This window comes from Conger conger, chromosome 4, assembly GCF_963514075.1.
Source record: "Conger conger chromosome 4, fConCon1.1, whole genome shotgun sequence".
Taxonomy (NCBI): Eukaryota; Metazoa; Chordata; class Actinopteri; order Anguilliformes; family Congridae; genus Conger; species Conger conger.
Window position 1 is genome coordinate 37232007 of NC_083763.1, and position 15131 is coordinate 37247137.

At 39.0% G+C, this 15131-nt stretch overlaps 1 protein-coding gene across 1 annotated transcript in view; it reads left to right on the plus strand.

Moving 5' to 3' along the window:
• The first annotated feature begins 965 nt into the window (after window positions 1–965).
• Window positions 966–15131, plus strand: part of cdk8 (cyclin dependent kinase 8) — a 37490-nt gene continuing 23324 nt past the window's right edge. The window contains exons 1-6 of the mRNA XM_061237848.1: window positions 966–1576; window positions 9518–9593; window positions 14235–14345; window positions 14473–14613; window positions 14759–14816; window positions 14926–15057. Coding sequence (XP_061093832.1) covers window positions 1449–1576; window positions 9518–9593; window positions 14235–14345; window positions 14473–14613; window positions 14759–14816; window positions 14926–15057 — 646 coding nt within the window. The 5' untranslated portion in view covers window positions 966–1448. The remainder of the gene's footprint in view (window positions 1577–9517; window positions 9594–14234; window positions 14346–14472; window positions 14614–14758; window positions 14817–14925; window positions 15058–15131) is intronic.

A 15131-nucleotide genomic window follows, 5' to 3' on the forward strand; every position in this document is an offset into this window, starting at 1 on the left:
CTGTCCGTCATATCGTTCAGGCTAGTCAAGTTAGGTTCTATGATATTCGTATGCTAGGACAGAAGCTGATATTTAAGACAGATATTTGAATCAAGGCAGTATTAGCAAATGTTGTTAGGCTATCAGTATGATCACCGGTCTAAATTCATATGCTGGATACCGCTGATAAAATATCAATTTGGAATCGCAAAAGCTGCACTGTATGATGAAGAATATTGCTTTCATATGAATATTGTAGTTGTATATATACTAAGCAATTTGCTGTTAATTCTTATTCTACAGACAGTATGAAGGCAGTGAACATAACGTTACTTGTATCAGGTCAGTATTAATATTGCAAATTAGATTCCCAATATGCATTGTGCTGTATGTACTAGCATTAATAAACTTTGGGCGCAAAACTCTATTGTCCTTCATGTGACAGAATGTAACTTGTGCAGACTTGGTTACGTGATCGCCAGGATGGGTGGCCGTACATAAACCACTCTGCATTCAGGCTGGAGAGTCAAGCCAAACACGTCCAGTGACGTAACTGGCGTGTTTGTTTTGATAAGTTTTGCCCCATGTCTACACACATCATTTCAGCATTTACCGATAATCCAAATAAGCTCAAGTCAAAAAAGCGTGACAGTGCTCCTTTAGGTTTCAGCCAGTTCAATGGTTTCCGCCCTAACCCAAGGAGCCTCAATGTAATCACAGGAAGTTTTCATGCTGAGGTCACATGGAAGTGACCTGCTGGTTATAGTCAGAGGAGTGTTACGGTGACGAAGGCTTACGTTCTGGGGTACATCACATTGTAATTAATATTCCAGAACGCGATAACACGCTCCAGAAGATTACGTTATGGCGTACGTCATGGCTTACGTTATGGCGTACGTCACAGTCTCATGAATATAGGAGAGCGCTTAAACACGCTGGGGAAATGTCATAGCGTTGACGCATGGCTTTACGTAAATATGCTAATGAGCACACAGTTCCTACATTGTTATTGGCAGAAGTGCTTTTAAGCTGTTAAGGCCAGCAAAATTCGGTGTTATTACGGCAGTTTCTGCGGTCTTAACCGGTTAAAAATGTATTTTGTAAGAGTCTTTGTAAGACGTTTTGGCACAGTTGGCGTTCCATAGTTTCGCGACGCTTTACGACACTGCCGTGCGTGGATGCTTATCTCTCTGGTGAGATACCGGCAGAGAGAGGAGTGAGGCGCAGTAGCGGAGGTGCGGGATTTAAATAGGGAAGCCTTCTAGCTCTCACCCGGTCTCTTACCGACGACAAAACCAGTGCTAATCTCCGACACTGACTGACTAGCTACGCCGGTAAATGTTGAATATAGGCTGAGGAACAAGCGACGCGAGGGCCGGCAGCGCAGAGCACCACCGCGGGGCTGTCTAGTGTCCTCCCAAGCGTTGCTTTAAAAAGAAAGGAAAAATTACACCAAAACAACAGTGAAAATGGACTATGATTTCAAAGTGAAGCTGACCGGAGAGAGGGAACGGGTGGAAGACTTGTTTGAATACGAGGGCTGCAAAGTTGGGAGAGGGACTTATGGTCATGTGTACAAAGCCAAGAGAAAAGACGGGTAAGTTCATAGCGAGCTAGCTACGGCCTTCGAACCCATATGGCATCTGTAATAAAACTAAAAGGAAGCTGAATCTGCACGTCCCCTATGACCGCATTCTATCTACCTTGTCTTCTCCGAGGTAGTTAACTAACAGACGGAGCATAGTATGGCGGTGACGGGTGGAAATTCGATGAGTTTATACACATTAACGTTACGCCTTGCCCTGGGCTCCGCTCTTGAAGAGCATGACAAAGCTGCTTGTGTCGCTGACATTAGTCTAGTTGCTGCGCGATGGCAGCTGAATTCCATGTAGAAGCAGGCTTATTTGTCCTTTGCAAAGCATAAAGTCACGCTCTCGGGACACTGGTGGTCGCTCGGGACAAACTGTGTTGCTACCAAGTCCGAGCTGTAACTGGAAGCTGGTTTAATCATACTATTGTGACGAAGTAATCACAAAATAATGCCATAAAACTCAAGTGCCATAAATAGCAGTGGTTCCCAAACTCGGCCATGGGGACCCTTTGTCATACTAGTTTTCGTTCCAACCGTCTCTGAATTGTAACGAACTGTTATCAATCGTTGTCAGTCACTTATACCGACTGGTCAGATTAAGGCAATGTATGTCGGAGCTAGTTATGCACACGTTAAATAAACGTGCCGTAGTCACATCCTGGGACACTGAATCAGAATAATCTGCTTTCATTTCATGTAGGCAGTCTTAAGTGCTTGACCTGGAAGTTTGTTGGTTCACGTCAGCTACAATAACTGTAATTTTCGATCTCTGTAACGTGTGAAATGAGGAGTCAGTCTAAAAGAAAATGGTAAAAAATTTAAGTTATTCAATTACAGACCAGCAGGAGAAATCACTTGGGCACTCATTGCTGAAAACAGTGGACACCCAATCACTTAAATGAAGCCAAGGGAAATTAAAAAGTTCTGAAACAAAGCAAATTATGTTGAATTTTATGGTGAAAAAAATTATAGGAGATGCATTTTCAATAACCTTAATCAATCAAGAGATTGGGTGTAACACATACACAGAGCGGGTCTCCATTCTCCAGGACCAAGTGTGAGAAATACTGGCATAAAACTCCTGCATGCTGAGCCATTTCCTGAAGATGTACAGTATGGCAGTGTGCAGTAGTTTCAAACGCCACTTCGTTTTTTTTTTTTTGCTAGAACCTTCTAAATGAGCCTTCACTATTAAGGGGGCAATCACTGAAGAAATGTCAAGTTGCATGAAATCTCTACAAGCAATTCTACAAGCAAACTTCAAATCTGTGGAAAAAAAAAAATCTGTTCATTTTGAAAATATTGGGCCTTAAAAGTGATAAATTATTCGCAAGAATCCATTTCAGGTGTCATCTCAAAAAGCTCATTTCTTGTCTGTAGAAGTCTTATGAGAGGCCTGTCTCCTATAAAAGATTCCAATGAATCAGGTGATTAACAATGATCATATAGCTCATGAAATGATAATTTGTGCATATTTTGATGCTTCCAAAAAGGGGCATCAGAAATTCGGTCTAAAATCAATTAGAGGTGTGGGAGTTGACCTTTGCTAAAACTTTGTGGAAATGTTTTTATATTCAGTAAAGAACATCCCAAACATTAGCCTCATTGGATTGGTCATTCTAGAGATATTACCTCTTAAAACAGAGGGGGGTGGTACCCAAAAAGGTTTTCAGGTTGACGCAATTTTCTATCTACTTTCAGATTGTGAACTCGCATCAATATTTGATGGCTTACTACAACAGCACCACTTTGTTTATGACCTCGAAACTTCTAAAACTCGTAGATATTATGGTTAAGAATAGCCACAAGGAAATGTAGTGAAATTGATAATTTATTCCAAAATTATACAGTTCCAAAGTATGTGGAAAATTTTCAATAAAATTGAAATTATGTTCTTCAAAAAGTATAATAGGCCTGCTTATGTACAAACAAATAGTTGATAATGCAGTGCCTTAGCATGTTTTGATCAGTTCAAAACTGATCTCAATTTACAAGAACATTTACATATAAATAACATAAAAAATGTGGCTAAATGATAGTAATAATAATGATCAAAACATTTTTGCATTAGTGTATATATTTATAGCTTTTTTTCACATTGATATAAAATGGGAAAATAATGGGAAAAAAAGAAGAACAGCAGCAGCTAACCACAAACCATTTTCTAAACAACTTCTACTGAAGATTGTATATGTTCCTGTAAATTGAGGTCCTGTTTCAACCGATCGAAACATGCACATGCATTACAGTATTGATGAAGTTTTTGTGCACAAGTAAGCCTATTATACCTTTTGACGTACTCCAAGTACGGGTGTGCAAAACTCACATTCTTAATGGTTGAATAATTGGTGGGGTAGATTTCTGTACCAAATGCAACAACAAAGATGATGTTATCTATCCTGGGCTGGTCAGTCTCATGGGATGTACCAACATATTTGCGCCCATGGGTTTTTTTTCCCATAAAACCACTAAATTAAAAAGCAAACTAGATTTCATATAAAAAAAGTTTTTTTTTTTTTTTTTTTCACCATTTGCTATCTGACTTGTTCTACACACACATTAATTCCATAGTAATGTCAAGCTGAGCATACAAAAATGAAGTTACTTATTTCTTATTTAAAGAAAATCAACACTTGCCCTTGATGATATTCCAAACAATTAATTTTGTTAAATAGCCTATATTGTTTGGCATATATCTCTGACTATATCTCATATCCTCTATATCCTTGACTGTCTGCTTTGGTTCTCATGTTGACAAACGCCAATAACAGTCCAAAGGCCATTAAAAGCCTAGAATCAAAACTAGATACTGAAAGCTTTCTTATAGCTGCACTATGCAGCAATTGAATACGGCTGACTAATCAGAAACCGCAGAGAAGCCAACTGTCCAATTACTTCTGGTTCCATAAAATAGAGGGACTATGTATAAAAGGATGTAATTTCTGCATGGATCACCCATGTATAATTCTAAACCATGGCTGTAAAATAAACTAAAATTAAAGATGACAGTCTAACTTCATACTCATGGTTTCATTTCAAATCCAATGTGCTGGAGTACTGAGCCGAAAGAAAATAAATTGTACCACTGTCTAAATACTAACGGACTGCACTGTAGTCCCCCATTTCAAGACGCCATAATTTTTTGGACATATTAATGTTATGTAAAGTAAAGTATTCATGTTTACTACTTTGTTAAATACAGTGCCCTCCATAATGTTTGGGACAACAACCCATTATGTCTTGATTTGCCACAATTTTATATTTGCAATCACTCAATTAACATGTGGTTCAAGTGCACATTCTCAGATTTCAATAAGGGTATTTTTATACTTTTTGGTTTCACCATGTAGAAACTACAACAGTATTTATACGTCCTCTTGTCTTTTGATCACCTTTGGAAACTATTATTGATGTTTATCAACATGAGGACCAAAGTTCTGCTCAGGAAAGTCAAAGAAGCCATTATGAGACTGCGCAACAATAACAAAATGGTTAGAGATATTGGCCAAACCTTAAGCTTAAAAGAAAATGATTGGTTTGGAACATAATTAAGAAGAAAGAGAGTACTGGTGAGTACTCTCAAAATCCAAAGCATGCCACCTCATCTGTGAAATGTGGCGGTGGGGGTGTTATGGCCTGGGCATGTATGGCTGCTGAAGGTACTGCCTCGCTTATCTTCATTGATAATATAACTGCTGATGGTAGAAGCAAAATTAATCCTGAAGTATATAGACCAAGGGTGCACAGCAAGGGCCAGTCCGCTTCAGGATTTTGTGCCAACTTCTGCTCTTAATTATTTAATTGGCTTTATAATGTCTTGATCAGACATTTGTATATAGCTGATGACAGCTGCTGCAGTGAGTCTTTTGAACAGCTCTCATGCATCAGCTCGCTTGCTACTGAGCATTTTTAGTTATTATATTAGTTATTTAATTACCGTAAATCCTCAAATTGTGGCCGGGGTCTTTTATTTACTTAGGCTGCACAAAGCACAGGCCTTTATTTGGGGCAGGCTTGTATTCGAGGCAGGCCTTTATTTCCTATTAGGTTTCTGTTGTATTGTAATGTTGTTTTATTCTTAGAAATAAAGTAAAAGGCTACACTTAAAGTGGGCCAACACTGTTCAACACTTCCTGTAACCGTTCAGAAATCAATTAGTGTAGGCTAATCAGGAACACCGTTTGGTAAGTCATAGTGTCAGTCTTAACAGACTTAGTTTATTGCAAATGTTCTCAAACACAATAAATGACATGGAAGTCCAGAATCCATAAAATAACAACTTGCCAGACACGCCTTCATGAACAATAACAAATTAGCGTAGATAACAGCAAGTTAAGGATCTTTTTTTTCTAAAGTGCGTTTTATTGTGAGACAGGCGTTTTGTTTGGAGCAGCATACCGGTAGGCTATCAAAAGATTTTCGCTTTGGTTTGGGATTTAATTTACTTTTGGACTGTTTGATTCTATTGCTAAATGTTGGGACTGATGGGCACTGAAATCTGGGGGGTATTTGATGGTTCACTGTTATGTTTTATGTAGTTGAAAGAGTGTCGGGATTTCCACCCGTCTGTTTATTGCGAGTCAAGGCAGCCGCTTCTATTAAGAAGAGCTCTTTTATTTAATTGAGTTAAATCGAAACAATGTCTTCTAGTGCTCATGGACTGATAGCCCTACTGGTAGGCAATATTACCACGGCTTGTATTTGGGGGCCGGCCTTTATTTGTCTGAATCAGCCACGCCCCCGGCTATTATCCGAGGCCCGGCTTCAAATAGAATCCCGGACACAATTTGAGGATTTACTGTATTTAATTGTTTTAGGTTTGTACTTTTAGACTTTTGGTGTCTATAGGGTTTTTTCTCTTTTGTTCTCAATTCATGGTGGCACCTATCCCCATGGCTCAATGTTCTCGCTGTGTGGCATTGAGCCCGAAAATCACAGAGCTGGAAGGTAGAATTGAAAACATTACGCCAGGTAAAGGAAGGAGAAGACTTACTTGACTCCCTTTGGGTCTCCCAATGCACTGGTGCTATGGCCAATAATTCCACCACTGGCCTTCCATGGAGCGAATCTGGAGCTGGACCTAAATTCATTTTTTGCTCATCTCCTGCTGCCACGACTGATGGATATCGGTAACAGGACATAGGGGACGACGCTCCTCACGCCACCTCGAGTGGGAGCCCCTGCTGAGGCTGGATAATAAATCCTCCATGGGCCTGCCACTCCCAGGGCCCCCTGGAGACAACCCACTGCCTCGGATTGCTCGTGACATGCCACGCTGACATCTTCACCATCATAAAGCCGAATCCTTCTGTTTCCTGGGAGCTCTGGATTCGGATATTAACACAGTTTTGTTTCCAATTTGAATTTGTGTCCAAATTTCACATCCATAATGCTAGAATTGTCCATTTCAAGTAAAGTGAAGAAATGGTAGACCTACGCAAATTAAGTCCATCATGCTGGCAAGGGTGTGCTCAGGACAGTTGTAGAGTAGTGCTCACATTTGCCACCTGGTGGTGGTTGTGTGAAAAACACCACTATGGATTATGGGTGATCTTGCTACAAATGACTGCTCCGCCTGTTCAAGTTCATAATGCAGTGCGCCAGCCCCCTACTGTCAGAACCTTGCAAGTATTTCTTCCATTCTTGAAAAGGTGAAACGCGAAACACTATACAGGGTGACAAATTAAAGGAAGAATTAACAGTTTTAGTAAGGAATTGGGCAACTACAAGCTGCCAGAACAGCTTCAGTAGTCCTTTGCATAGATTGTCTCTAGAACTGTACTGGAGGGATGGCACACCATTCCTCCATAAGATATTCCCTCATTTGGTGTTTTGATGATGGTAGTGGTGGAGAGTGCCGCCTTAACACGTTGGTCCACAATATCCCATAGTTAAAGAAACCCCTTTAATATTGATGAGCATAGAAATGTACTTGAGAATCCCGATGTTGGCTATGTCTATCAAAAGCAATTTCAGAGCGTAAAGCTAAGAAGATAAATTTAGAAAGATCAATAAGAAAGATCATTTGTACATTGATGGAATTGATTCACAAAAGCAAATTTGTCCTAGTTTAAATGTTTATTTGCTAACTGTAAACCAACTATTTTTTCTGAAGCTGAAATGGTAAGCTCAGTTTAAAATAAAATGAATGCGCATTCACCACCAGCCGTATTATTGCGATTTAAGCAATATTGCAATACACTGTTTTGATTCTAAACTGGCAATCAATCTGTGGCCATTTCAGGGGGTTAAGAATGCAAACACCACAGAGAATTGAATGCTACAGTACCATAGTTATCAAAGAATGTCTGTGTGTTTTAAATCTGTAGTTGTTGGTTCACTTATGGCTTATTGTACAGCGTTTTTTAATGTGTGTCTATTTGTTGACACGCAAATTCAAACTACCGGCAAACTGAGCGTAGCTTTCACTATGTGGTATCTACATAAAAATAAATAAAGCAATGCACTATCATTAGGCTATTTATCCATTGGATATTGAAAGCAAAAGAAATTCAGCGAAAAATTCTCCATGTTAATCTCACAACCATGATTGTACCTCGGCATTAAAATGAATTGCCAAAGTTTACTGTTGCATGAAAATATATCATTGGCATAAATGTAAAATAAATGTAAATCTTTAATTTAGCAATGAGGCTATTATCTGACTTAGAATGTTGAAGTATAACTACTAAGATGGCCCAAAAATTAAGGTTGAAAATGCAGTTAAATTGTCCGAGATGCTCTTCTGCCTACCACTGTTGTAATATGTGCAAATATATTATTTGCTTTACTGTCACCTTCCTGTCAGCTTTGGCCAGTCTGGCCATTCTCCTCTGATGGCTCTCATTAACAAGGTGTTTCTGTCTGCATTGCACTGCTGCCACGGCTGATCGCATGAATAACTAGATTACTTTGCCTGCAGAGTCGCTATTTTTCCCTGCCTCCATAATGTGTCTCCACTCATTTATTCAGGTTTTTCCTTTAATTTGTCACCAATCTGTATTCAGCAGACACCAGAATTATTGGCACCCTTAATAAAAATGAAGAAAAAAAGCTGCATAAATAAACAATTTAGATAATCTAATAAATATTCTATTCAAAAGTTGATTTTTTTTTTTTCTGAAAACCATAGGTAGGAAAATTACTGGCACCCATAACAGTTATTGTGATATTGCCAATAGCTTTTTTACTTAATTTTGTTAAATCTCAATTTAAAGGGAACCATATTATGTCTTCACATCACTTCCTGTTTCCCTAGAGTTAAATAAATGAGTTCATCGAAAATGGTAATTGGTACAAAAATGCATAAACAGTTAGACATACGTACCATGTAGCACTTTAAGGACAATAAAAAAAAGTCAAACTTATGGAATGGTTGCAAACTTTAAACTTTCCAGGACACTAGTGCATGTTGTGCCCACGGACTGTGAGGTCCAAGGATCACAGTTTAAGAATAGCAGAGATCAGTTGCATCCCAACAAATTATTTGGGAGGGTGGAAGGTAGACATCCCATACTGAACACAATAATCAAAACCAAGCATCTGGAGTTTGCTGAACATCATTGTAATTATGACTGGAAGTGAGTGCTATGTTCAGATGAGACCAAATTTGGTTTTGGGTACAGACCATCAAAATGTTTGGTGTCAAAGAGGAATGCATACAAGGAGACGCACATACAGGCTGTCAAATATGGAGGTGGGTCGTGTTTAGGTGGATTGTCCAGTCGGACAACTCAAATCAAACATCCATGTTCTTATCAATGATTCTGAAAAGGCTATCATTAGGGTGCTAATAATAGTAAAACCTGTTTTTTTGGTGGTGGGGATTTTTTGTGTGTATTTATCATGGGTGCCAGTACAGTAATTCACGAGCCCTCTGTTTACACATACACAGACCATTTTTATATGAATATATGCATGTGATGGCTTTCCCTCTTTGTTCAACAGGAAGGATAATAAGGATTACGCTCTGAAACAGATTGAAGGGACAGGCATCTCAATGTCAGCCTGCAGAGAAATCGCAGTGAGTGTGTCTGTTTCTTGTGTGAATATGTTTTTATATACAGTGCAGTCTTAATTATTTGGACAGTGGTACAATTTCTGTTTATAGACTATAAAAATAATTTGTGAAAACTGAACAAAGTTTTTTCATATGATATGTACGATGTGGTCTAGCTAGTATGTAACATTAATGTTCGCTGTCAGCACCCCCTAACGTTGTTGCTAGCATTAGCTCGCCAACATTAACATGAATAACCAGTGCAAACTGGCTAGCTAGCATTATTGGAAACCGTATTACTGTAACATTACACCAAAACTAGTTAGCTTGCTAACAAAACGAGTTACCTAGGTCGGATTTAATGTTTTATGTTTGTAATAAAGTTTTCATCCCAGTGTTTTATCTAGTTATACGGCCACCGATGAGCGACTGGTATTTATTAGCTAACTTTAGCTGCCAACAATGTTTGTGAAGGACATGAGCAATACAATCCGAAATTCTGGTTTTGTTTTTTGTTGTTCCTGTCCTGTTTCTGACACTTTGAAACATATGTCGGGCGTGTGTCAGCTGTTATTGACTGTGCCAAGCACCTGATCTGGGTTATCCACCCTTTAAAGAATCAGAAAAATCCCAATCCACTGTGTGCCTGATTTAATTTGGCATTCCAGTCCAAAACACAACATGAAACCGTTATCTAGCTCACTGTTTGTACACAGTTCTGCTTCATTCGATTTTGAAGTAACGTTACTTTGTTCCGCAGCTGAGTGGCCACCCGGAAGTATCGTAGTGACCTCCGTTTACAAACATTCTGATTTCATCTATAGTTTTGTTTGAAGTGTTCTGTGAACAGTAGTCACTGACGCATCCACATCTGCCTCCTGAAGAGTTTTCTTCATTTGTCAGACAGGTTTTTTGTCATTATGAGAAGAATTCTTAATTAACTGTAGAGGTCTCCTTTGGCCTACTTTGCAATTGCTGAGCTCACCAGTGCTCCCTTTCTTCTTAATGATGTTCCAAACAGTTAGTTCTGGTAAGCCTATTGTTTGGGCTATGTCTTTGACTGTTTTTGCCGGACTGGTAGGGACCAGGCAAGAATAATGTTTTCTGTTAGCGGAGATTACAGTAAAAAAAAATTACATGGCCGGCTTTTAATTTCATCAAGTACTACAGAATGCTTCTCTTTATGAAAAACTGGCAGTTTTTTTCCAATAGCCCTCAGGTAGCTCAGTTACAAATGAAAGCTGAAATATTTTCTAGGTAGTGAATTTGCATTAGCAGTTCTATTTCATTCATTCCCATTCATTACCTCAAAATTAAAGCCCCAACAAACTCTCTAAATCGGCGTAATTTATGTACACAGATTCTTACATTTTCTTACCTTCCTGACTTTCCTGACTGTAGTCAGCTTCAGGGAAGTTTCCACTGACTTTAGAATTGGTTTAGAATGCAATTCTGAGGTAATTCCACAAATAAAATGTCCTTCATTCATAGTTATATTTAACATCCCTTCTGGTTTCATGGGAGAGCTATTTTATCACCAAAATAATATTATATCTTTTTTTTTCTTAATTTAAAAAGTGTGATAGTCCAGTTCCACTTCTGCACTGATAAGCATGGGTCAACCCATATATATTATTGCTTTCAGGATATAAGTTTGTGTACAGGTCATTCTTTTAGCTTAAGCTAGCCAGTTGGCTGTTATATGGTGTAATTGTAGCCTACATAATATACAATTCCGGCAATATGCTTTACTTTCGGTTGTCAGTTGCATTTTAGGTGGCTAAATGATAAAATGGCAAACGGATCATCTACCCAAATAAGCTCATTTTGAAGCTAAGTTGGTTAACTTGGCTAAACCAACATAGATTCACTGTGTCCCGAGCGGCTGCTCCCACCAGAATTTAATGTTCGTTCAACGGTAGTTTTTCTCCTGAGGGCCATTTATGATTATGGCTGCTTATTGGCGATCCCAGACACACACAACTTGGATACATTGAAGTGAATTGTTCCGAACCGTGTCACCTCACAATTTTCCGAATAGCACAACCTGAAGCAGAACTAGCTGCTACAGTTTTGCACTCTGTTGAGCAGGCAAATCTCTATTAAATCTCTAAATCTTTATGTGGTTAATCTTAACATGAGTTAAGAACTGATAGCCTACCATCTATATAAAACAATGTATTATTAGGGGGGGGCAAAGTGGAGCTTTAGAATGTAGACCGCTGTCTACAATATAAATTTGTATCGATATTTATATAAATTAATTAGATTTCGATTTCGATTTGGAGATAGATACTCAGCACCAGTAAAGTAGCGTTAGCTAGCTAGCTAGCTAGCTCTGTGTCTTGTATATAAGTATATCATTTGTATAGATAGATATAATATATAAAATAAAATAAAGAAAAAAAAAATATATTTAATATATATTACATCTATCTATACAAATTATATACTTGTATACAAGACACAGAGCTAGCTAGCTAGCTGTTTTAAGCGGCCAAGTCTATAAGTCTGTTTTGGCACCCTTGAAGTGCAAGTGATTTTGTTTTATTGGATGGGTCTTTTGGCTACGGCATTCTGTGTGTATGCCAAGGAATTCAAATGTGTGTAATCGTAAACAGTCTTTTAGTGACTAAGACATTGCACAGTTTTGATATAGCAAGCTAGGTTGCTGGGATTGCTAGCCAGTCAAACGTGCAGGTTAAACCTATTGGGATGTTCGTTTTATGCCACCAGTAGAAAGTAGCCCAACCGTAATAATGTGCTGGTATCACCAATAGCAGCAGGTGTAAGCTAGAATGTAATAGACACCATTATGGCTTTCTGGGGAAGCTTCTACGTCATGCACTGTCAGGTTTAAACTCTGCTGTATTTATACTGTAGCCTATTTATATTTATACACCTATTTGCAGTATTAACACTACAGGATGCCACGCCTTATTTTTATTTTTGAATTACTGCAACAGAATGAATGCAATGCCCTCCATGGCTTTTCTATAATGCATGTGTTTTTTAAATAAAAGCCTTGCCTCAGAAAATTTGTGCCATTTTCAGGAGTCAAACGACTCATTTATAAAACGGTAGTATCATGTTTCATGAAGCTGTTGCTAACAACAGACTATGAACCAAATAACTACACATCCATGTAGTCTACTAGACATAATGGTATATTTCAATAAACAGAGGCTTACATAGGAGAAAAACTGGGCGGGCTGTAGTATGGTGGTTAAGGTACATGTCTGGGACCCAGAAGGTTGGTGGTTCGATCCCCAAACATTGTAACAGATGGTTTGAAAGAATGTGTATTTACATAATAATATTGTACCCACTGTGTGGGCTCTGGTCCATAATTCTGGTCCATAAGTCTAAGGCCCCGGAATAACAGTCTCTCAAAAATAATTTAATGAAAGGTCCTGAATAAACCTACTATACATTTTACATTACATTTTAGTAATTTGGCAGAATAGTTAAAAACTGAAATGAATCAATATTTTTTGTGACCACCCTTCGGCGTTAAAACTGCATCACTTCTCTGAGACATAGAACTGCAGGACAGTGTTGGCTAAGACAATCAGCAGGGAGGTTGTTCCAAGCATGTTGGAGAACTTGCCACAGTTCTTATGCAGACTTTGGTTGGCTCCTTGCTTCTGATCTCAGACAGCCTTGATCAGGTTTTTATGTAAAAAGTAGTCAATTGCTTACAGTAATATGTTACTTTTTAAAATTAAATACAAAAATTAAATCTTTTAGAAAATGAATATATTTGGAAATCTCAAATGTGTTCTTTTATACTGACACACACTCAAAAATAAACATATATAATAAAGTCTATAAAGACAGTACTGTAGGTCTGAGCATTATTTATTGTAATAAATCTCAGGTACATCATGATAATACACATTCTTGCTTTGTCCAAAATCACATTCTCACGAGCTCTGATGCATACTTATCCAGTCACTTCATGTTATTCTTCTTCTCAGATTGAAACAAGCCTGTAAGTATTGCTATTATGTTGGTGTACCATGGCAGGGATTGCTCTACACCTTGTAGTTTGTTCTGCAGAACACAGTCCATGACTTAGATAAAACTCAGGGTTTGCATAATGCATTTTTGTTTGGTGGTTTGCTTAGGGCTTTTGTCTCCTGAAAAGCCTTAACTTTTGTTAGTGTGCTCAGAGAAGGGTCTTGATGACAAATGAGGCGATAGCCTATTTATTTGTCATTGCTAATGTCATCCTGTACGTTAGCTTATCTGTAGCCGATAGCCTATTTATTTACGTTTAGTCTTGGTAGACCAGTAATGCTTAGTAGACTTTCACATGTGAAACAATTAAAAAAACATGAATAACCCCAGAAACGATTTGTTCGCATGAAGCCAGGAGATATGGTGGCCACCCCCAGACAACCCTTGTAACCCCCTTGGCCACCCCAGTAAATAAATCATAGAACCGCCCCTGATTTTGAGTGAATGTCGGGCGATAATGATCGGCACTCGATCGATCGGAGCATCCCTATTTACCACAAGTCAACTGTTTGATACAGATGTAAAGTTTGTACAGAGCCAAATCAAGAATTAATGTCTGTGCCATGCTCACTGTATATGGTTTTTAATATGTGTCTGTGGTCAGGATATTAATTTTGAAATGTTTTTTTTTTTTTTTTCCAGCTGCTACGGGAACTGAAACATCCAAATGTGATCTCACTACAGAAGGTTTTTCTATCGCATGCTGACCGCAAGGTGTGGCTGCTGTTCGATTACGCTGAACACGATCTATGGGTGAGATGCATACACTCTGTGCACTATTCACACATGCATGCACATGCTCACACCCTGTACACTACATGTACGCACCAACACACAGACACATGGGGGAATCCTGACTGTGTGATGCTTGTCTCTGCAGCATATTATAAAATTCCACAGAGCCTCCAAGGCCAATAAGAAGCCCCTGCAGCTCCCAAGGGGAATGGTGAAGTCCCTGCTCTACCAGATCCTAGACGGCATCCATTACCTGCATGCCAACTGGGTCCTGCACCGCGACCTTGTAAGTCATGCTACTTCATACTGTGCACACCTTCAACCTCAATGACAGGAACCTGTGTGTGTGCACTTGTGTATAAGATGCTGTCTGTGTATGCTATTCTGTAAGATTAGTTGTTATATGTCGTACATGTTGTTTTTCTCCATAGAAGCCTGCCAACATTCTAGTTATGGGAGAAGGGCCAGAGAGGGGGCGTGTCAAAATAGGTACTTAACCATAACCAACCTACTCCTTGCTCTGTTCAACATACTTTCCTGATTTCCTGTCTCTGCCCCAACTTCATCTCTGTGTCCTGACTTTCTGTTTCCTCTGCAGCGGACATGGGCTTTGCCAGACTATTTAACTCACCACTGAAGCCTTTAGCAGATCTGGACCCTGTGGTGGTGACCTTCTGGTACAGAGCCCCGGAGCTGCTGCTGGGTGCCAGACACTACACCAAAGCCATCGGTGAGTGGAGTAAAGGGGGAAATGTCAAAGATATATTTAGAACATAGAGGGCGTGTGTATGTGTTTGCGTGTAT